General features: G+C 49.2%; 4 protein-coding genes across 4 annotated transcripts; 3 read left to right on the plus strand and 1 right to left on the minus strand.

The window, feature by feature from the left end:
- Positions 1 to 1,323: 1,323 nt before the first annotated feature.
- F4812DRAFT_460844 (uncharacterized protein) lies at positions 1,324 to 3,364 on the plus strand (the record flags this gene model as incomplete). Its single annotated transcript, XM_047937762.1, has 4 exons — positions 1,324 to 1,332; positions 1,649 to 1,980; positions 2,272 to 2,738; positions 2,793 to 3,364. 4 exons carry the CDS (start codon positions 1,324 to 1,326, stop codon positions 3,362 to 3,364), a joined length of 1,380 nt encoding a protein of 459 aa, XP_047788890.1.
- Positions 3,365 to 3,648: 284 nt separating this feature from the next.
- On the plus strand, positions 3,649 to 6,116 carry F4812DRAFT_434681 (peptidase C1B, bleomycin hydrolase). Its single transcript, XM_047934724.1, has 3 exons — positions 3,649 to 4,030; positions 4,146 to 4,409; positions 4,494 to 6,116. The coding sequence occupies exons 2-3, from the start codon at positions 4,180 to 4,182 to the stop codon at positions 5,791 to 5,793; spliced, it is 1,530 nt and encodes a 509-aa protein (XP_047788891.1). The 5' UTR covers positions 3,649 to 4,030; positions 4,146 to 4,179; the 3' UTR covers positions 5,794 to 6,116.
- Positions 6,117 to 12,887: 6,771 nt separating this feature from the next.
- F4812DRAFT_460846 (uncharacterized protein) lies at positions 12,888 to 15,770 on the plus strand (the record flags this gene model as incomplete). The annotated part of the gene is made up of 2 exons (XM_047937763.1): positions 12,888 to 15,348; positions 15,433 to 15,770. The coding sequence occupies 2 exons, from the start codon at positions 12,888 to 12,890 to the stop codon at positions 15,768 to 15,770; spliced, it is 2,799 nt and encodes a 932-aa protein (XP_047788892.1).
- A 2,555-nt stretch (positions 15,771 to 18,325) lies between these two features.
- Positions 18,326 to 21,119, minus strand: F4812DRAFT_460847 (uncharacterized protein; the record flags this gene model as incomplete). The annotated part of the gene is made up of 4 exons (XM_047937764.1): positions 18,326 to 18,474; positions 18,533 to 19,240; positions 19,704 to 20,795; positions 20,861 to 21,119. The coding sequence occupies 4 exons, from the start codon at positions 21,117 to 21,119 to the stop codon at positions 18,326 to 18,328; spliced, it is 2,208 nt and encodes a 735-aa protein (XP_047788893.1).
- Positions 21,120 to 22,423: the final 1,304 nt, after the last annotated feature.

Below are 22,423 nucleotides of genomic sequence, written 5' to 3' on the forward strand. Positions count from 1 at the left end.
GATATTACGCGTAATTGAAGATTGCCTGCTTCAATCTGCAAGTGTAAGCAAAGGTGGTTGGGAATCATGTCATTCTCAGCTATGATTCGTCCTTTCATATGAGACCGGTTCGGTATCAGCGCTTTAAGTGGTTGGTTCATTATTAGTGCCTAGCCTTTCGAATATGAGAAGATGAGAGAAGATGAGACGCTCTGCCTGCTTTTCTCGGGAGATGCCAGCCTCTTCGATTTCCAACAGCGGGCAGCGTAACCCAGTCTAAGTTGCCAACTCCTTACGGTACGCGCAACGTATGTAATATACTATGTATTGTACGTTGCAATAGTGAGCGGTTGGATCGGATTATTATTTTATATAGTAGTAGGTATGAAAAAATAGCGCTGATTGAACCGAATAATTCTCAATGGCTGAAATTGGTGACTGGTCGAAATCACTCACTATCGATTTAAACTGAGCGAATACATTAGAAAGAGATGTGACAGCCGAGGAAAACTAGCGACTGGCTTATTTGTTTTTCTGTTTTTGTTTTGAGAGGCGGGCGAACACCGAGAACAACACAAACACCCCAATCTATCTAAGGCTAAGAGGAGGCTGGACCGGCTGGAGCAATTGTTGGTTCGATCTGATCATCACGGGCGGCCTAGTGACCCAGTGGTCCATCATGGATAGGCGATTGGGTGGACTTCCCCGGTCAAGAGTAAAAAGCGAAACCAGAAGCGAACCAGTCCGAATCAAGGGAGGAGGGTCGAACGAATTTGGTTCGTCACTTAGCCAGAGCCAGATCCATGTAGGTTTGGGGGTATTATGTAGCTGTAGTGCACATACAGAGACGTATACTACATAGTATAGTAGCAACGGAACGGGGGGTTGGTGGTAGAGAGGAATAGAAACAGAGAGAGAGAGAGAGAGGCTGGGAATAGAATCAGGGGACAGTGTAAGAACTTGGAAGGTTCGGTTCCAACTTTGGTACTTTCAAGTTACAGCCACCCCGTGTAAGAGAGGAGAAAAAAAAAAAAAAAAAAGGAAAAAGGAAAAGAAAAACAAGTACGATGTACCATAATATTATACCTAGTACGTACGTACATACATACCTGTAAGGTAATTTCCCCCTGCCCGTTGTAATATCCCCCAGTCCCCAGCCGCCTAACTTGTTTCGGGGTAGGATAAACACTCCAGACCCATGATGGCCCACTCGTGTAAACAAGCTCCTTCCCACTCAACCCCTGTAGAAGCTCCGAGCAAGCTGCGGACATAACCTGCCACGCCAATGCTTCCTTCCCTCCTGCGCTCCCACAACCACTCGCAGCTACCCACCCAACCACCAAGATGTCCACAGTGAGCCCCAGCACAGTACAATAACATCGGTACTGCCCATCTTTCTCCCTGCAGCTCTCCTATTTCTTTCCTTCCAATAATCTGTTCCTACCACTTCACTCACCTCCTTTCCTTTCCTAACCACAAACCCAACATATCTCCTTCACAACCCAACGTAGTGAATCTTTTTCCCCGCTCTTCAAGCCTCAACCTGACCTGAACGAGAGAATCGAGTAAAGAAGCGAGCAATATACCGCCTGCTTCTCCTCCCTTCTTTTCTTTCAGATTAGTAGAAAGAAGAGCAAGAGGAATCTTCTTGTCTTCCTTTCGCCCTTAGTCGAAAGGTTGTCGAGGAGAGGACTCTCGCGCCGAAAAGGTCGCCAACCTGGACTTTGAAGCCCGCGTACCGGTCCCCTTCAGTATCTTCCCTCGGACGTACAAGGAGACTGAGGTAGAAACCACCACCCACACTCACGAAGAGGTACAAATCGATCTCCCCGCCAAACCAGAGAAAGCCGGACGGGAAGGTCAATACTCTTCTATCTCTGCTTCTGCTCAGTTACCTCCGCGTCAAGAGCAACACTTCAGCGAAGAAGAGGTCCGCATCACACGTGAAGAAGAACGTTACCGCCGTCCCGGTGCCCACAGCGAGCATTACGAGGAGCACAGGTCAGTTTACCAAGCTTTTCCTACGTCTTAGAACCCTTCTTTTTCAATAATTACGCAACTGGCTCCATTATGAGAGCCCGAGCTTGCGGTCTGGCTTGAGGGTATGGGTCAATTCCGGCCCGCAATGGATTCAATTGAACTAAATTGGCGAATATGGAGCCATGGGGCCAGTGCTGTGCTCATTTTCCGCAGAACCCTTGTCAAGTGCCTGGGTCTTGGCCAATCCCCCTTGTTGGCTAAGTAACTCGGTCGTCGTAGAAATATCTTCAACTGACAACAAACCTCTTCCAGTAAACCTCACACTTCTTACTCTGAATCTCACTTCAAACCCTCTCGCCCTTCCTCTTCCTTCTCTATCACAGAGACTTCAGTTGAGGTCGACCGTCACCAGCCTCACCTTAGCTCCATTGACCGCATCGAACGTGAATATCGCGCTCGAGCTCAGTCAGCCTACAAGGACAACGTCAGCGTAGCCGACAGTACTGTCGACCCTCCTAGGCCTAGCTCTCACTTCGGTTCCGAGCACTCGCACTCGCACTCGCACTCTCACTTTTCCAAGTCTACTGTCGACCCTCCCAAGTCGTCAATCCCTAGTTTTACCGAGGAAATCCGCATTAGCGAGACGACTGTTGATCCCCCCAAGGCTGGTTCATCCTTCCACAGGGACACAGAAATCACCGAGGAGACCGTAGAGTATCCTCAACCACCTAAATCACCCAGCTCTAAGAAGAGTAGAATGGGATATTACGACTCTACTGGTTAGTAACAGGTGCTAGCCTACTCTTATAGAACAAATTAACTAACAAGTGCAGGACACCACCACTCTCTCCGTGAAGGACTACACAAGATGGCTGACCGTGTCTTCCACTCTGAGGGCGAGCGCCACGACGTCGTTCGCGAGTCTCACTCTGGCCCCAAGACCAATGGAGCTGGCCACGTCCCTAACACTGTTACTATCCCCTGCCACCACATTCGCATGGGTGACATCTTGATCCTCCAGGGTCGTCCTTGCCAGGTCATCCGCATCTCGACCTCGTCGGCTACTGGCCAGCACCGCTACCTTGGTGTTGATCTCTTCACCAAGCAGCTTCACGAAGAGTCCTCCTTCGTCTCCAACCCTGCCCCTAGCGTTGTCGTCCAGACCATGCGCGGCCCTGTCTTCAAGCAGTACCGTGTCCTCGACATCCAGGATGGTACTATCGTCGCCATGACCGAGACTGGCGACGTCAAGACGGGTGTCCCCGTCATTGACCAGTCCAACCTGTGGTCGCGCCTGACCCAAGCCTTCAACGCCGGCCACGGCAGTGTCCGCGTCCTCGTCCTCAACGACGGCCCTCGTGAGCTCGTTGTTGACATGAAGGTCATTCACGCCTCCAGCTTGTAAAGATATTTTAGTGTGTGGGATCAACTGTCAATTCATGTCATCATAAACGGGGTGTTTTCTTATGGTGGTGGTTTTTATGATGGAGTCGCGGTTGATCTCAAAAGATTGCTTCTCAGATCTATCGCGCGTAATTATGTAGGGAGGGATTTGGAAAAAAAGGACGTTACGGATTTTGGCATTTCTCAGTTGATACGTAGTTCTGTATATGGATGGTAATACAATGTCAAGTCTTTAACGTACATCACTACCTTGTCTCTTTTACCCGTTTTTGGTTCTCATTGTCGCGTGCAATTGTGAGCGCATCATGTCTTATCTAAGCCGCGTTGCTTTACGTGGTACGTATTCGGATATGTCCACTAACATAACATGTATGTACCTCAGGGAAGGTGTGATAGCCATCAGGGTACCTGATGTAGGTAGGTTTAAGCCGAGGTCACCGGATTAGAACCAGCATCCTTCCTACCAATAAGAACGTAAAGTTCTGCTTATCGAGCACGTAATATCGTAAAACGCAATCAGAAACAGGAAAGGAAAAACCCACCTTCTCAACACAGTCAAGTTGCCGATAGCTGTTGCTCCTCTTGTTCCTCTTGTTCCTTTTATTCCTTCTTTGGATCTTCTTGGTGAGGCAGCTTAATATCCTTGCCCTATTTATGCTGTACAATTGTACGTACCTAACCTAAGATAACAAGCCGAAGCTTTGTCTAACTCTCAAATCTAAACCTTGATATTGACGATAGTTATTAGTTTGATATCCATAACTAACTTCTCTGCATCGAAGCTCGTAGACGCTGTAATTATCGTCAACTACCATCATGGGTGCGCAACAGTCTAAGAGTTCGCCCGATGTCATGGCAGCGGTCGCACATGAACAAGCCATCTTAGAACGTCTTCAGAAATTTAGATCAGAGGACGACTTCGTCTATGTTGAAAACGAGAAGGGGCCGCTTTTCAACGGCGCTATATCAGGTAGACAGTCGGAAAAGCTGGCTATTGAGCTCACCCAGAATTGGCAGTCTAGGGTACTGGCAGATCCTAAGAACAGGTTTGTAGCCTTGTATTCATAGGAATCGTTGTTTGACCTGTCGTTGGCTTCGAAAGCTTACCGTGTATTGTTTCTCCTGATTAGATTAGCTCTCTCGGCCTTCAGCTCTGCCAACCCACGAGATGTTCTGGCTTCTCGTGCGACTAAGATCGCAGACCAGCAGGTGTTCAATATTCGCATACCGTTTGAAGGCGCGCCTATCACAAACCAGCGATCTTCGGGACGATGTTGGCTCTTTGCTAGTACTAATGTATTCAGGATTGCTATTATGAAGAAGTACAACCTAGATTCATTTGAGCTGTCGCAAGCTTACCTCTTTTTCTGGGACAAGCTCGAGAAATCTAACTTCTTCCTTGAAAACATCATCGAGACTGCTGATCAACCCTTAGACGGGAGGCTAGTTCAGAGGTTGTTCGCTGACCCCATAAGCGATGGTGGCCAATGGGATATGGTTTACAACCTGGTTGAAAAGTATGGTCTTGTACCCCAGACCTTATACCCAGATAGCTGGAATGCTATGTCGAGCAGCACCGTCAACTCTATCGTCGTCGCTAAGCTACGCGAATATGCTGTTATCCTGCGTGATTTAGTCAACAGCTCGGCCACAACTGCCGCGAGCCTATCCGCTACCAAAGATAAGATGCTGCGAGAAGTCCATCTGATCCTGACGTTGACTCTTGGACCTCCACCTAGCACGACTGAGGAGTTCGAATGGAATTTCATTGACAAGGAAGGGAGAGCGCGATCCGTGATTTCGACGCCACACAAATTCGCTAACGACATCTCGTCTCAGGATTTCCGCATTACTAGCTCTACCATCGCTAGCATGGTTTCTCTGGTTCACGACCCCAGGCATGAACCTCTGAACCTGATGACTGTCGACCGTCTAGGCAACATCGTGGGTGGTAGAGGAATCACGTACATCAACGTCGACATTGAAACCCTGAAGCAAGCTTGCATATCCATGCTGCGTGCCGGTCTTCCCGTGTTCTTCGGGTCCGATGTAGGCAAGTACAGCGAGCGGGGTAGCGGCATTATGGATATAGATCTCTTCGATTATGAACTTGGCTTCAATGTTAGCCTCTACGGAAGCCTGGACAAAGCCGCTCGTCTACGCGTCGGCGAGTCAGCGATGACCCACGCCATGGTGCTGACGGCGGTCCATGTCGACGGCGACGGCAGGCCCGTCCGCTGGAAGGTACAGAATAGCTGGGGCACGGATGTCGGGTCCAAGGGCTGGTTCGTGATGAGCGACCGCTGGATGGATCAGTTCGTATACCAGGCCGTGGTCGATCCGAAGTTCCTCTCCAGGAAGGTTAGAGATGTACTAACTAAGGAGCCGATTGTGCTGCCTTTATGGGATCCTATGGGCAGTTTGGCTTAAGTGAAATATTGAAGAAGGAAATTGAAATTTAGTCACAGATGACGATCATGATAATGGCAACATGCACGGATGCTTTGATCTACTATCAGCAATGGATTCAAGCTCATAATGAGTAACTCATGGGCACTTGGGATATTACAGTTGATGGCTTTCGCAGGATTATGTTTTACAGCAACTTTAGCTCTAACCTAGGTTATTTCCAATTCACATGCCGCCATTCACTCTATATACCGTATAACCGAGTTTCTTTAGGCGGCGAATACAGGCTAATGTACCTGATTGCTACGTTCGTTCCATCTCGACAGACAAATTCTACGTAGCCGAACATGTGATAATGCTTTAGTACTACAAACTTATGCGACTTATATGTATACCTGCGGTCTATCTATATCAACAATTTGCTTATTATCTCTTTACAGGACTTCTAGTCCGTAGAGGCAGTCTGTCTATAGACTGCCGGTTATGCATGCAAGTACATTGCTTTTTCCACTTTTTCTTTCCTTTTATTTTCTTTTTACAAATCCTCCTCGGTAAACCACCCAGCTTCTAGGCTAACGCACCTGTGTGTCTCGTCCTTCTCCCTAGCTTTCGAGCCACGTACTAGCTGATAAATTCCGGGCGAGAGCTCATGCGAGAGGGAGGGATGGGTCTTATCTTAACTGGACCAGTAGAGTTAGACAAGATAGAGGTCGTAACGACAACATGTTGATGTGTATTGTATGTTAGATACCTAATGTATGTACTATCAAGCGTCAATATCAGAGGGGGAAAGAATAGGCTGAAGGCACTTTCACATGTGTGTAGTTGGGGTCTGAGTTGATGGGTCGGCTCGGTGGCGTAATGCCGGGAGAAGAAGGGCATTGCCGACAATGGGGGAAAGGCTGCATAAGGTATACTAGGATGTTGACAGCGGAACCGATCGGGGTCGAGAGGAGATCTTACAAAGAACGATATACCTATATCGTACTATCATAGGTACTATAGGTATATTTGCATGAGTCGATGGGGGCGACGTGGAAGTCGGTGTTTGCCCCGATGTGCTGAGTTGTTTCTCCTCTTCTCCCTGTCCCCTATTTTCTTTCTCGGGTCGGGATTTCGATGATTTCGCGATCCACTGGAGGGATAAACCGTTGTGCATCCGGTTCCACTCGACTGCTCTAGAGAAATATGAGGTACCTAATGTAGGTAAGAGGTACCTATATGTGAGATATGTATTGAAGAGATCCCAGCGACGCCCCCCAGCAGTAGGCGGATGTGGCTTTTTGATATTAGGGGTCCACGTTTTGGAACACGGCTTCGAAGATGGAGCTCTCGTGCAGCCGCATGCACGTAGGGTCCCCCTTGATCTAAAGTATCTGCCATTTCGCGAAGCTATCATGTCTATCTGCGCTGCTGGCGTGTTCATCTCACGAGTGTAACGCCGCACATACGGGTGAGCGGGCTCCCGTCACACCGTCATACCGCAGTAGACAACAAAACAAACATAAGCATATACGAAAGAGAGAGAAAAACACAACACAATCGTTAAATCGGACTCGGCTCGGCTCGTCCTTCTCTTTTTTCGCCCATTTACCCCCACGCCCGACCAGTTTTCCAATATTGGGGGGAAAGGGGGGAGCCACCCGGACTCTGACCGGGCGACGATACCGGGAGATCGACTGATCTACGCATATCGGTGATAATCTAAAGGCTGTGCATGTGGGCAGCCACTTCGCACACGATGTGTCAGCGGCGTTCTGTGATCTACCCACGGGGACGGAAGATAAGGTTTCACGACTTACCTACGTGGATGGAAGACAGGGCTGTCCGATGCTTCGTTGGAAAGTATCATGGCATCGGAAACACGGAATTGCTATGAAAGATGGACCGACTAGATGTTGCTGTAGATATTGCATTATGCGCTCCCCTATTTCATTGAACGCATCGTCCGGAGCTGTGGGAGGCTCGGAAATTATGGTAGCCTGACCGTATCCTTCGGTCCGGCCTTGCACTGAGTGGTTAATCTTTGCAGCCTCGTCAGAAAACGCCTTGGCTATCTGAAACCGTCGCATTGATCTTCTTTCGACCCAACGTGACGCCGAGGTGGTAGGGAGTCGTAAGATTGAGCTGGGATTGATGATCTGGCATCTGTGTTACCCGTCGTCCAAGGTCACTGGACTTTAAGCCGGAGGAAGTACACAGTTCTAACTTACTTACCTACATCTGTAGCTAGTTGACCGCTGGAGAATTATTCTAGAAAACCCAAGGGCTAATCGGAGAATAGGTAGGGCAACATTGGTCAATCAAGCACGACCGCTGAGTTGTCCGACCATGACGGGCAAGCGGCTAGAATAAGACTCGACAATTTTGTGTCCAATGCCAAACGAGGATCCTCGCTGTTTATTTTTGTCTGTTTTGAACCCGTATGAAGGGGAAAGGGAGCGGTGAAGTCGAAGGTAAAGCCTCCCGCTGGGGATCCTGTTTGAAGGACCGACTCCTTGCTGACCTTGGACGTGACTGTTTCTCGCAATACTTGCATCCAATAGCACCCCCTAACTATGACATGATGTCCATTCTTGTTGGATTGTTGGTAGAGCTCTGTACCCGGTAGGCAAGGCTCAGCCTCGGGGGGGGTTGAGTCTGTTGGTTGATTATACTCCTATCAGACCAAAGTCTATCCAAGGTTTCAAGTGGGCTAGAGAAGTAGGAAGCTTAAGCTGTCCCTGGTACACGGCGCCTAAGCCGACTACACGCCTGTACAGATGATCTACCACGTGTGTTCGATTTGCAAGGGTGACTTATATGCGGTCCCAAGTCTTGAGAGATCACATTTGAGCATATATATTTTATTATTGGGCTTGAATGATGGGTCACGAGTTGGTCAACCGTTTCTTGACTTAGCTACCTTAGGTACATAGCTAGAGTGTGTTATGCAAATAGATTTCTTATGCTGATGTTGTATGATATGCTTTGTACGCATAGCAGATGTACTATTCACGCCCAACCGGGGCTGGGAACCCTAGATTAACGAAGAACTAGGCCCTAGGTATCATCGACAGCAGCCATCACCCGAGTGTCGGCTGTCAACGGAGCTTTCGCCACGGTGTATTCTCTTGACGTCTCCTTATGTGGTATCATGTTGAGTAATAAAGATATTGATAGATGTTGCATGGAGGTTCTAGGGATAAGGGATAGCGGCAACGGGATACATGATAAAAATAGTCTTAGATACTAAATTAAGCAGTCGCAGTATTCATGCCTCTAATTCTTTCATACCTCAAATCATGAACATAGCTTGTAGTCCGTCCTCGACCCAAGCCATTATCCCCATATCCCCATTACCTAATCCGGTAACTCTAAGTATATAGTAGATAGAAACCGTAGGAAGGTAATTCGTAACAGACTTTATGTGCCATGCCTTGGCTGATGGATGACATGTGATTCGAGAAGCGCGATATAATTCCAAGTGCCGCGAGGGGTTCCGAAGCGTTGTTAAGCATCCCTTGATCCTATAGCAGCCCAATCATACAGGGGAAGCTCGATGATTCGCCACTTGGGCGGCTTTCTTTTAATCCTCACCACGGTAGGCCGCGAATTATCCTTCAATAGCTGAGGTAAATACCTACGTGCGTACCTAGGTAGTTCCGTTGATCGCAATCGCGACTTGGGCGACACAACGTTCTACTACCTATGGATACAAATATAGCTGAGATGATTGAGTATGCATAGCCTTCTCGTTCGAGAATCCCGCGCCAGTAAGCGCATGTCTACTATGTGCATGAGACGAGGCGAGACGCCCGATCCTTTGGATCGGGCCGGGCCACGAGCCACGAGGGTAAAAGTTTTAAGTGACTTTTTCTTGACCAATTCCAAGTAACAATTGTGACCAGAAGAAGACGTCGCAGCCAGAGAGGAGGGTCCATTGGGTTCCAATCCAGTTAGCGTTGAAGCCCGAATCACCAAAACAAGCACCAATGAGCGTTCACTACCAGACCTCACCATCCCAACAAGCTGAAGAGGGCGGATGGGAAATACTTTACAAGGTGAACATGACGAAAATGGGAAATAATATGTACCTATGTAGCGATTGGTTTTACTATTATCGTTGCTATGGCGAGAGAGTGTGATTAATGATGAATGTCGTCGCAGTTAACTGAACAATAGGCAGTTTGTAAGTCTCGGAAGAATAATGTGCTGGAGACAACTTCAACGTGTTGCGTGAGGTGACAATTAGAGGGGACGAGCTTAATCGTCATGTGTAATCATCAACAACAACTATTGGCGGGTTACCAAATTGAAACCATGGTTGGTAAATTCCACCAAAAATGTTAAGAAACAAAACATTCCCTATTTACCTATCAACATGACAATAGTTGAGATATTCGAAACTGAGCGGAGGTTCTACGAAGATAACTCAACAAAATATATGAAAAGGGCGACTCGCCTTCTAAACACTCACGTTCACCAAAATTTGCGGCACGGCCAACATCCGATTTCCAATATTAGCATCAATATTTAACTAACACCTTGGACACTTACCTACATAGGTACAACGAGACTCTCAGGAACGGTTGAATTACTTACACGCCAGGTCTGGTACCTACATATAAATTGCTTACTTGATAGTCGATTCCTACTTACACACTGCATACTGCGTGCATAATACGCTGGAATTTGGAAGCATTTCTAATCCATTCCCCACGGCATTGCAACTGTGCAGTCGATCCTACCTACGACGGGGACAAGGGCACGATAGCGGCGTAATTTCTCGGGTCGCTGATCTTGATTCAGGCGTCATTTGGTTCGTGTTCCTGAAGGATACGATCTACTACGTATGTAGGAAGGAGAAGAGAGGAGCGTACTAACGCGAAATACGGAATACCTAGGTCAAGTCAAGTTGATCAAGTTTATACCTTGTCCCGTTCCAAGCCTTTTTAGGGAACACCTTTTTTTTAGGGGACATTTCGAACGGGGATTCTCCTTGTCCTCCGGCCCTGCGTACCTCTCTAAGCCAGCCCTCGCTCGGCTGGGTGCCTGTCCTTTTGCTTGTCTTTTTTTATTTTATTTTTTTTATTAGCGCGGTCCAGACTTTGCTCAGGTCGCCCGGGTTCTAATACCATTGACGCAACGCGATTCTATTTTGCGAAGCGGGACGTCATCGCCGAGCATTCTCCATCCTATTCGCTAAGTGGGCACATCCTCCCACCACACCATCGTCATTGTTACCATTTATCATATTTTTCACCTAGAGCGACGTTGCTTTTATTCTGTTTGCCCCTTCCGGCTTGCTCTAGTTTCGGTAACCAGTTTGGCGTTCTCTCTTACTTGACCGGGAAACGGGGTTCTACTATTAGATCAGTTGACGTTGTTTCGACAGTCCAAATCCTCCAAGGAAAAAAAAAAAAAAAAAAAAAAAAAAGAAGAAACCAATAATAAGACGTGAAGAGCGGGTTTAATATTTTACCGTGTTTCTTCCCTCTTCGAACCATACGACTAGTCAATCACACACCCCACTCCCCTTTCTGCAATGCATGGCAAAACCACACCTACATACACATACATGACCTGACCTTAACTGACAACTTACCTAAGAGATCACCTAGCTGCATGAAGGTGAAAATCCACCAGCTGGGAAATAGTTGAGTTACAGGCTTCTCACCAAGTTTGTTTCGTTTATTCCCATAAGGAGCCTCAAGGCCGTTATTGTTATCGTCTTCTTAGGTATATAGAAGGAGGGATAGTAGAAGTCGCACATAATCCGACGGACGCTTCGTTGTAAAGTCGAGAGACAGAGAGAGAGAGAAAGTCCGTGATTGCGAGGCACACAAAAGACGGCACCCCGCAACACTACATCACTGCTACATACCTACTACTACCTGCCGCGACTACGACTGGATATTTCTCTCAATAAAAACCGCGCATTATTGGTTATATTAACCAATTCGACTTGGAGGGTAGAGAGGACGGATCCTCTTCAGGCAAATACAATAAGCCGATAAAGCGCACAGTCCCACAACCATCGCCGCACACCTGGTTGATCTCTCTTCGGCCGGTTCCTCTAGTACATTCTTTTTCTTTTGTTGGTCGGGGATCACTTGATCCATCTGATCTAGAACAGGCTCATACTATTCGCTTCTTCCCTGCCGAAAGGGCTCGCGAAAGTGTGTGTAAGAAAGAGTAAGAGTGTGCGACGCCCGGCAAGAACTGTCAAAATAGGGGAATAGAAAAGAGAGAGAGAAGTGTACTGTATTGTACCTTGTGGCTCGTGGCTGTCTCAAGCGTCACCCATCCTCTTAGTGGCCCAATTTCACCGCCGGTTCCCTGTTCTGCAGCCCAACCCGACGACAAACCTCGTAACGATACAACCCCTCTAACTTATCCAACCCTCTATTCTCCTTCCATGGCTTCTACCCCGCGGTAGGACCCTTATCGTCTTCCAGTTCTCTTTACCGGGATAGGTGATAGGTACTCGATATTCGCTCCTTGGCTAAACCGTACCTAGAGGTACAATACATAGTAGGTATGTATGCGACACTCTCTCTATATCCCTCTATCGGCCTCTGTTCTCCGTACCTTGGCTGTCGCCCATTATATAAAAAAATTTCACCATATTTTCTCCGAGGGGAGGGGGGATTTGGTTATTCTTAATAGGCTTTACTTCATACTCCTTTTTACTCACCAATTTTTGTTCCAGGTAGACCCATTCTTCTTTTTTTATTCCTTTTTCTTCTTCTCCTTATGACCTGACCAAAAACGTATAGAACGTACGGAAGAGAGAAGGGCACAAGACTCCTTTCGCCCCCAAATTCTGGAAAATCTTCTACTTATGAAACCTGGTCATTTTCACACCCCTTCACACCCAAGACCTAATAATATAAGCCGGACATAATTACGTCCGTCCCACCCTGTCCTTTGAGGAATTTCCAGCTTTTCTAAATTTTGCTTTATTCTCTTTTCTGACTCACACCCCCCCAAAAGTTCAACCCACTAACCCACCAACCCTCAACTAACAGAGACGAATTTGGTTACATCGTGATCGTTGTTGGCTAGCAGAATATACTGCACTTGAGTTATATATTTATACTGCTGCCCCTGAATAAGCTAGTCGAACAATCATGACTGAGCCACGACTGCGTTATTCGGGTCGTAGGTCGCCTCAGTTTAACCCCGCGCGAGCCTCGATGCCTGTGAGCATTGGTTATAACCCTCATTATAGCGGGGATCTTCACACGGTTCAAACGGCTCGTTATGATGCCGCTGTTCCAAGAAGAGCGGCTGATCATAAGTCGCCTGCAAATCCCACTGCTACTATCACCACCTACAACGTTACTAAGGAGCCTGCTGCGCAACGAACTTCTAACTCCAATACGTCTCGTCGTCGTTCGTCGACGGTAGACACCAATCCCGTTAAGCCTATCATAGTCACCACCAATCATGCTAGTCGACCTCACGGCACCTCCTCTCATACGTCCTCGGCCGCGCGCACCACTAGTCCGTCGCGCGATCCTTATAGGTCAAGCGATGAGACGTACTATACCCAACCGGCTTCCTCGATACGTTCGCGAAGTACAGCCCGATATGGCCACGGTTATACCCAAAGTGCCACGCTAAGCAATGAGGAATTCTCCCGATTGAGGGAGCGAGTCGGCGACGACAGACTTCGACCACCAACGCATGTTGCAACCGATTATTACCGATCTTCGCTTCCCCACGCCAATTACACAACACCAGCGTATGATTTGAACGCCACCGCAGTCGTCGACTACGACAACGAAGGCTATGAATACACGAAACCTAGCGACTTGGCTAGGTATGATTTAGATCATGATCGCCAGCTACCGCATAGAAGACGAGAGAGCCTTGATCGTTCTTACCATCGTCCTACCGTAAATGTCGTGAGCAATGATCTGGGTCGTTACGACACTCGCGGTCGTGGACCACCTCCCGCATCCTCCGGACTCGACCGTTACAACAGAGCTCCAACCACATCTGCGGGTATCTATGACCGCCCGACGGTTACGATGCCTGCTTTGCCGCCAGTACCTGCTGCCCCGCTAGTTGACCCCTTGCGCCGGATTGAAGCCCCGAGAGAACCATCGCCAGATCGCAAGACAACTCGACCACGCCCGGTTTCTCTATACCAAGATACGCCTGCGCGCATAGCGCATACTGATGACCTTTACCGGTCGCACGACGACGAGCGCTTGCACCGCCGTCGGGATCGCGACGACGGCTACCGCGATGACGACGTTACTGCTCGTGGGTATGGCATTCGCACAAACACGTTGGAACCGGAACGCTCGGACCGTCCGGCAACGTCGGTCGATCGGCGTGGTTATGACGATCGACGCCAGCGACGAGACGTAGCTGAGAACGAGCCTCGGCGCCGCTCTGATGAGTCGATCGACTATACTCGCAGTCACGACTCCCGAAAGACACCCGAGGACCCCATAACCCGATCCAGCTCAGTCAGGGATCCAAGAGATGCCGCTGGCCAGAAGAACGGCGTAGGCGGCCGAACTCGTGACAAAGTTGCCGCCGGCCTGAGCGTCGCCGCTGCGGCGGTAGGCCTTGCCGCCAGAGACACAACCAAGGATGACGATCGGAAGGTTTCCCCACGACGGCGCGAACTCGACGAAGATGCAGAGGTCCCAAGCTCCCGCGCTGCGGATAGGTATAAGCCCAAGGACAAGGACGCGGAACGAAAGCCTTCCCCTCGAGGAGAATCGGTTGCTCCAGACTCGCGAGGGGAATCCCGGAAAGAACAGGTAGACTCGACGTCGAGCTCTATAGAACATGAACTCGAAAGGGAGCGTCTTCGCGAGCGAGCCTACGAGCGCGAACTCGAGAGGGAGCGGGAGAAGAAGCGCGAGTTGGAGCGCGAACATGACCGAGAGCTCGAGCGTGAACGTGAACGTGAACGCAACGGCGGTCGGGACGACAAGACCAGAGTTAACGGCTCCGCCGCGGTAGATTCCAAAGACGATTCAATCGCCTCTGATGACGCCACAACCGCACCACGAAGGCGACGTCGCAACTCTACGAGCTTCGACCCCACGGACCCAGACGACTTGCTAGATGTAAAGGCGGAACTAGCCGCAAAGGAAGGCCAGGACAAGACAAAGGACAAGCCAGCTCCCAAGGAGTCGGACAAAGAGACGACGCGTTCCGTTTCGGTAGAGCGTGTATCCACCAACTCGCGCGAGGAATCGCGCGGCCGCGAGTCGACCACGGCCAGCACGACGGAGAAGGAGAAGCAAGTGCGGGTGGTGTCGCCCCCGCGGGAGAAGTCGGAGCACAAGCCGATCAAGGGGATCCTCAAGCCGCCGAGCGCCAAGTTCCCCGAGGAGCAGAACCCGATCCGGGAGGGCGTCGCGCCGCACAAGGACGACAAGTCGAAGAAGGGCGTCCCGCCCGGCGCCCGCTGGACCAAGATCAACCGCAAGCTGATCAACCCGGCCGCGCTCGAGGCCGGCGGCGAGCGCTTCGAGGTCCGCGACGACTTCGTCATCGTCCTGCGCGTCCTCGGCAAGGACGAGATCCAGAAGTACGCCAACGAGACCGCCAAGATCAGAGGTAAGCTTAATTAAAAATTTTCTTTTATCGTTCCCATTCGAAAAAAATAAAAAATAAAAATGGCATGGCTAACCAAGTGGGCAGCGGAGAAACGGCGAGAATACGAGAAGCAGTACGGCAGCGACCGCAACTACGACTCCGTGCGCGAGGACCGGGATTACTCGGACGACGAGCGGCGGGTGCGGCGCGGCCGCCGCGAGCAGCACGAGGGCGACGCCGACTACCGGAAGTACCGCGACCGCGACGATGCGACCACCAACGACCGGGAGCGTCCCCGGCGCGCGGCTGCCGCCCACAGACACGGGTCGGATTCGGAAGAAGACGTCCGCGGCCGCCGGGCCATCGAATACGACGTCGCCCGTCCTCACCGCTCCCACCGCGACTACGATGCCGTCTCTGCCAAGGCGGATGACAGGCGTTAAAAAAAGACATAAAAGCTAGCTAGCTAAACGGGGTATATACCTATATATACATGTTTTGTGTATGAGTGTATATGAAAAAAAGGAAGAGAAGGAGAGAGAGACAGAGACAGAGACAGAGATGATGTGGTTTGATACGATACGATATGATACGAGACTTGTAAAGGAAGAACGATGTAGGGTGTTTGTTGGACTGGTTTTCTTCTTTCCTCTTGTCTTCCTATTTGTTTTTGTTTTTTGTTCTTGTTTTTCTATCTTACGTATATATGACCACGACACGACACGACACGACCTATATGTATGTGAAACGAGGAGAAGCGAAGCGTGTATACGGAGCAAGGGGCGAGCAAGAGATTTAAGGGAAGGGAGGAATTTGCGGATAGGTATATGTTTTAAGGGGGAGAGGGTTTTTCTACCTACCTCTATACATTTCATCATCATGTACAAGTCCGTCGCTCGACTCTCTTCCCGTCTTTTTTTTTTTTTTTTTTTTTTTTTTTTTTTTTTTTTTTTTTTTTTTTTGTTGTTGTATCCCCCTCTTCAACATTTTGTTCTTTCGTTTTCTTCTTCCCTTCTGTCTTGTCTTCGCTTCTCTATCTCTCTGATGATCGATTCCTTTTGTTACCACTACAAATTTATCACCTCCAAAAAAGTCAGATACCCGCAGGAGAAAAAAAGAGCCGCTACGAGGGAGAAAGAGTTGAGTTGGAATATGAAAGGAAAGGTCTTAGTTAGATATACCCCCGTAGATTTCTTGTTTGCTACCTACTTATTTTCTACGATACGAGTTATGGAGATGCGTCTATGTGTTCGATGAAATTCCCGTCTTACGGTGTGAATTATCAAAGAGAGAGAGAAAAGTAAAGTAAAATCAATAGCTGGTAATAAGTTAAGGGGTGGATTCCCAATATGCACGGTGGTGGTAAGTAATGCTTATGTGGCTGACGAGCTGAGATGGAGTTATACCATGGAAGGCAAGCCGGTCAGGTAGGTAGCTACTGTACCTCTGCTCCTCGTAAGCGTTGGGTTTGGATTTGATTATTTATGGTCTGTCATATTACCGCCACCAAGTCTATTGGTCTACTCGTACGTACGAGACGCACCTATCCGTGCTTCTCGCTGTCATCTTACTGCGCGCCGGTCCGCCCAGGCTGATATCGCACGTAGGTATCCGTGTCATGTCTTTTGATCCTCTCGATGAACATGTACCTTAAGTAGTACAACATTATACTCGGTGTCAAGTGTCAAAGGTTAGATAAGAACACGTAAATACTGGCTGGCTACGGTGCCCGAATTTTCTTCATTTAAAAAGACGATCGGGTAGGCACATTAAATGATATGGCACCTGGTAGTTCGAGATCTGACCCCAAGGCATGGTTTGAAAGACATAGTGATCCTCTGACCACACCCGGGGGCATCCGGCCCGCGATGTCTTATAAATACGGGCCGTTCCCATTTCATGTCGGTGTGAGATAAACTCGGAAATAACTGATGCTCTTTTGTCGCCTCTAGAATGCTCACTAAGCAAGCAACTAGGCAGCGGAATGGGCTAGAATAGGAGAGACAGTTAAGTACCTTGAATGGGAAAGGGTATTTTCCAACTTCAGACACGTGAGTCTTCGGGAATCCTTCCTATTTCTGTATTTATTATAACATCATAAGACGCTGGTATTACTAATTGAGCATCAGATTTTACGCATCAGATAATACACCGTCAAGAGTAAAGCAAAGAATACTAAGCATTGGTATGAAGTTGTACGGTTATCTCACTGTGATATAGGGCTGGCATTGATCGGCTGAGGAACTGGATCATCGAGACCGTCACCTATCATTCGCGGCCATTTAACCTCATAAACCCCTGAACCTATTCTAGTCATCCTTAAAACAACGAGGAGTAAATTGGTATTTGGTATCCCTATTTCGGCCATCCCCACCCTTTGTTTTTAGTAGCATGAAAAGACGTAGAACATACAACATGCTCTTGTTTTTTTTCCAGTTTTCCTTTTTTTTTTCTCCCCTAAGCCGCCGCAAATAAACAGAGCAAACGTAAACTTCTTTATCACGAGATTGTTTCCCGTAGCCAGAGTAGACCATAGCAGTGGCCAATGCCAAATTGTACGTGGGTTCAAAGTAGTCCGGCAACCCAACCAGGGGCTGCTGGACCAAAGAAACAGACCATTGTCATAATGAAACGTGAAGCTATCTGTCGTCAAGATAGGCCCGAGAAAATCCGAAGGCGAAATATCGAGGCAGAAAGTAGTAAGGGAAGAAGAGAAGCCTTTACAGAGTAAAAAAAAAAAAGGCTTTAATGAGATGTGGAGCTGGATGCGTGGTGTCGTTGACCCTATGGATCCCTGCTTATCAGACGTAAATATATTACAAGCGCAGTGAGCAATATACGTGTGAAGACACTATTTCGTTCGCCCAATGAACGAAAATAAATAACCCCTTGGAATGTAAAATATATAAGTGGAGCTTCAAAGAAAGGGTGACGAGCCGCGAGAATTTGGTAGTCATGGCAGCCAAGGTGGAGTTGATAGAATGTAGAGTAGCTCGAATCAAGATTCGTCATCATGCTTCTCGCCGCGACGCATTCGCTCACCCCATCTTCGTTTGCCAACGCGAGTTTCGTAGTGGGGCACCGTTGTCTTCATGTCTTGTGCCATACCCTCGATTGCAGTACAAGTCTTGTTACGGTAACAGTCAACTGGTCAAGTTAGTAAATGTTCCCGAAGTATAGCATGAAGTCTTGGAAATAGACTTACGCGCTCGCTGTAGGAAGATTGTCCTGCCCGCAAATACACGGCTATGCAACCATGCCATGCGGTAGGCCAGGTCGTTGAGCCGGACTTCCTTTATACGCGTGCCCCTTCTGATCCTCGGTATGGCAACCTCGGCCTCATTCCCATCAGACATCGGAGCTTTTACCATAACTCGGTCTCTGACGTTCCCCCTTCGGGCACGCCCAGTTCGCCCGCCGTCGACTTCAACATTGTCGTCGCTCAAGTCGTCTTGAAAGAACTGACTACCAGTAGCGCTTGGCGGCGGGCTCTGCATTTCACGCGGGAAATAACTGCGTGGAAATACAGCCGAGCTCTTGCGAAACGAATCGGGTATCTCCTTAGGGTTCACTTCTTCGAGAGTGACGCGTACGCGCAAGCGAGAGTTGCGCTTGTTATCCTCAACTAGTATGAACTTGCGCTTTTTAGCATCGGGTATATCAGGAAACAATCCTTCTGGGTTCTTATCATCATCTCTGCTCATGCGGCGAGCTACGATAGTGCTGTGGTGAGAGTTGCTTAGCCCATCATGGATTGGCGGCATGGACGATCCGGAGGCTGGATGGCTAGCATATTGTTGGGGATAGCCTGCAAAAACTTGAGCGGGACGGACGTCGTCTTGATTTCTAGACCCCGGCCCAGTGGGTGCTTGATGATGGTGATGATGAGATCCATCCATATACTCTCCATCCCCTGTACAGAGATTCAGATTAGCGGACTGCACCAGGGTTGGGACGCTATTTCGCAATTAAGGCAGCAAAAAAATCGAATCGATGTGATATTTGCAATTTTGTGACAGAAAGGGTTCCAATACAAAGACAACGGCGTGAGGTTGTGATATGTGCGCTTGGTGAGTTTGTGCAGAGTGATGCAAAGCAAATGCCATGCAACTTTTGCTATCAGACAGACGACTAGACCGTCCCGAAGCAGCAAGGACTACCAAGCGCATGGCAACTAGATAATGTACAGAATAGTGCCAGTCCCCCAGTGCTCCTAAAGCGCCCACGGCGTTGTGCCGTTATATAAACATGAAAAGGCATCCAATCCAAAAATAACCGAACAGGCACGAGGTATAATGATAAGAGGTATCACGTAATTGCACAATGACAACGACAACAGCAATAGCAACGCATGAATCACATCTGGTGAAACATACCGACATCGTCTCCTCCACCCTGAGCACCTCCTTCGTGGGCGTGGTGATGGTGCATCTGCGGACCCATGTTACTCATTCCAGGTTTCCCCATGGGCGTACCGCCACCAGGGCCAATGGCCCCAGGGGTGGACATCCCTGCCGGACCACTGGGACCGGACATGTGTGTGGAGTGGGGAGTCTGAACCGCCTTGCGATTGTTCATCTTGGCCATTCGGCGCACGCGTCGACTTCGCAACCGGGGGTCCTGATTGCTGTTCCGCCAGCTGTCGACAGCTCTCTGAATAAGTCCTCGTTTCCCGCGAAGACATGGATTAAGCTGAGCCAATGCCCAACCAACGGTGTTGCATTCAGTCTCGTACTGTAACCGGTTCCCCCTGTATTGGTCCTTGGGACAGCATGCTCTGGGATAAACGCAGTTTTCTGTCTTAAACTCGCTGCTGAGTTCGTCGGTGTTGACAGACTCGACGTCGCAGCGGATCGTATATTCCATCTTCACCCTGTCACGGGAATATTCAAAAGCAATCCACTGGACACCATTGTTATCCTGCCTCACCACCAGAGGCGTAGTAGCTGGGATTGGTCCCGGCGCCGCATTATTGTTGACACCAGGCGTCGATGACCCGGTAGGAGTTGATAGCTGCCCGCCGTTTTGAGTTGGTTGAGATGTCCCTAACGGCCCAGGCGTGGGTCGCTGTAGTTGCGCAGCCATCTGTGGCTCCATTTTGGTATGTCGAGGGCTTCCCGTCATTCCAGGTTGCGCGTGCTGGCTCGGATGCTGCGCCATCTGATGCTGCGGACCTGTGTGAGACATCATCATATTTGGCTGCGAGGCCATAGGTTGATGCGGCTGTTGAGCATGCTGCTGATACGGAGAGGGCGCTTGCGGCGGCAGGGACGAGTATTGTGGTTGTTGCGCGCCATAGTACATAGATTGGGGCTGAATCTGGGATGTTGGCTGACCATAGAGACTTCGGTGTTGTTCGTGACCTGACGGTGACGCGACAGAAGCTGGCGAATTCGATTGAGGCGTATGATATGACATTGGAGGATATGGTCTAGGCATTTGAGCTGCGGCCATCATATCGGAGGTGTCTAGCGATGTATGAGTCCATGCATTGGCTTGATTGCAACGCGCACAACGCGCAGCGTAAACTTACCTGCGGACGTATATCCGCTCGTCGTGCCTGGAGTGCTGTACGGGCTCTGGTGAGCGTAGTAAGGCAGGTCTTGCGCGTGTTGAGCACTCGGCGCGTGTCCAGTCTGCTGGTAGGCCGGCTGGATCGAATGTGTTGACGAATACGCCGAAGGTTGTTGCGGCGCCTGGTGATGTTGCTGGTGAACGATACTCGAGGGCCGAGGATGCTGTAGGTGCTGGGGAGGCGCCGGACCCTGCGAGTGGTGGGGATGATGCTGCATAGAGGAGACAACCATTAGTCCTGAACTTCGGAGTGTCAAAGCCAAATAGTAACGACAACCATGAAAAGAAAAAGAAAGTAGGACGTGTCGGCAATTTTTATTTTCTTGACACTGTCAAGGTCCAAGCAACTTAAGCATCTCCTAATGACGAGGTTTAACGGGTGAGGCTTGCTTAAGCGACGGGGGGAGGTATAGCTTATAAGACCAGGGGCCTAAGCATACTACCGTAAGAGATAAAGAATTGCAGTACCAGGAAATGACACCACCAGGTGCTTGCTCCTAAAAGGGAGGAGTGGATAGGAATCGGAAGCGGAACCCGAAGGTCTCAAAGTTCACCAACTAGGTTCTCCTTCAAGCCTATTTGGGACGCGACAAGGACAACAATGCCTCGAACACGTCGGATATAGTTAATGATAGATTGTTATACTTCCGTTAGGGGACAGCTAAGAAAACAGAGAGAATAACAGTGGGTTTTGAGATCGGAACGAGGATCCCAAAATGCGACGATGGTAGAAGGCAGGGTCAACGATATTTGAGCTATGTAAGGTGAGATCGCAAGGTATGAAAATATCGAGGTAAGGATGCCTTTGGCGTCCCTCTTGGTGTAAGACTGGGGTCCAGTTTACCTTGGATGGGGCTTACTATGTATAATGTATCAATATGTACGTCCTGAGAAGCCTCTCATTCCGGGATAATTAACAGGAACGATATGACTGCTTAGTTTGGTAGAGGAAGGACGTGCAATGCCTGCGGCAAAGCATGAAATGTGAACGATGAGAAATGGGAACTTGGAGATTTCGTGTTAGGGTGTGGGCGGATCAAGATGTGGGACATCGCATGGAAGAAACGTGACAGGGGGCAAGGGGGACAGCTGCATTTTTAGATGAAATGGCCAATGGCGGCACGGCCAAGCAGGGCCAGTCTACCCAATGAGGTATTCTAAGCCCGGGGCTAGCCAACAGTACAAGGGGGAGGTCCTTCGCGAGCTTTCAGGGAGCAAGGCGGTGTGTACGGGGCGCGATCGAGGTACTCGAATATTGCGTGTAATTGCACTGGTGGATTAGATTACCGCCCACGATCCAAGTTCAAGCATAAAAAAAGGTAGTTAAGAGTTGGGAGTAGAGATAGCCCCTTGCCTGAAGACATATTCGGCCTAAAACCATGGACGACGTTAGGTACTGGGAAGGATCCTCACGCCGAAACTCTCCTAGCTGGTAGAGTCACCAGTCACTTGACTACGAAACCTAACTCGGTGGCCAGTTTTTCGCTCCTCTGCTGAATTCTGAACCACAGCCATGGTGGTG

The sequence above is a fragment of the Daldinia caldariorum genome (assembly GCF_022478825.1).
Source record: "Daldinia caldariorum strain CBS 122874 unplaced genomic scaffold F4812scaffold_12, whole genome shotgun sequence".
Taxonomy (NCBI): Eukaryota; Fungi; Ascomycota; class Sordariomycetes; order Xylariales; family Hypoxylaceae; genus Daldinia; species Daldinia caldariorum.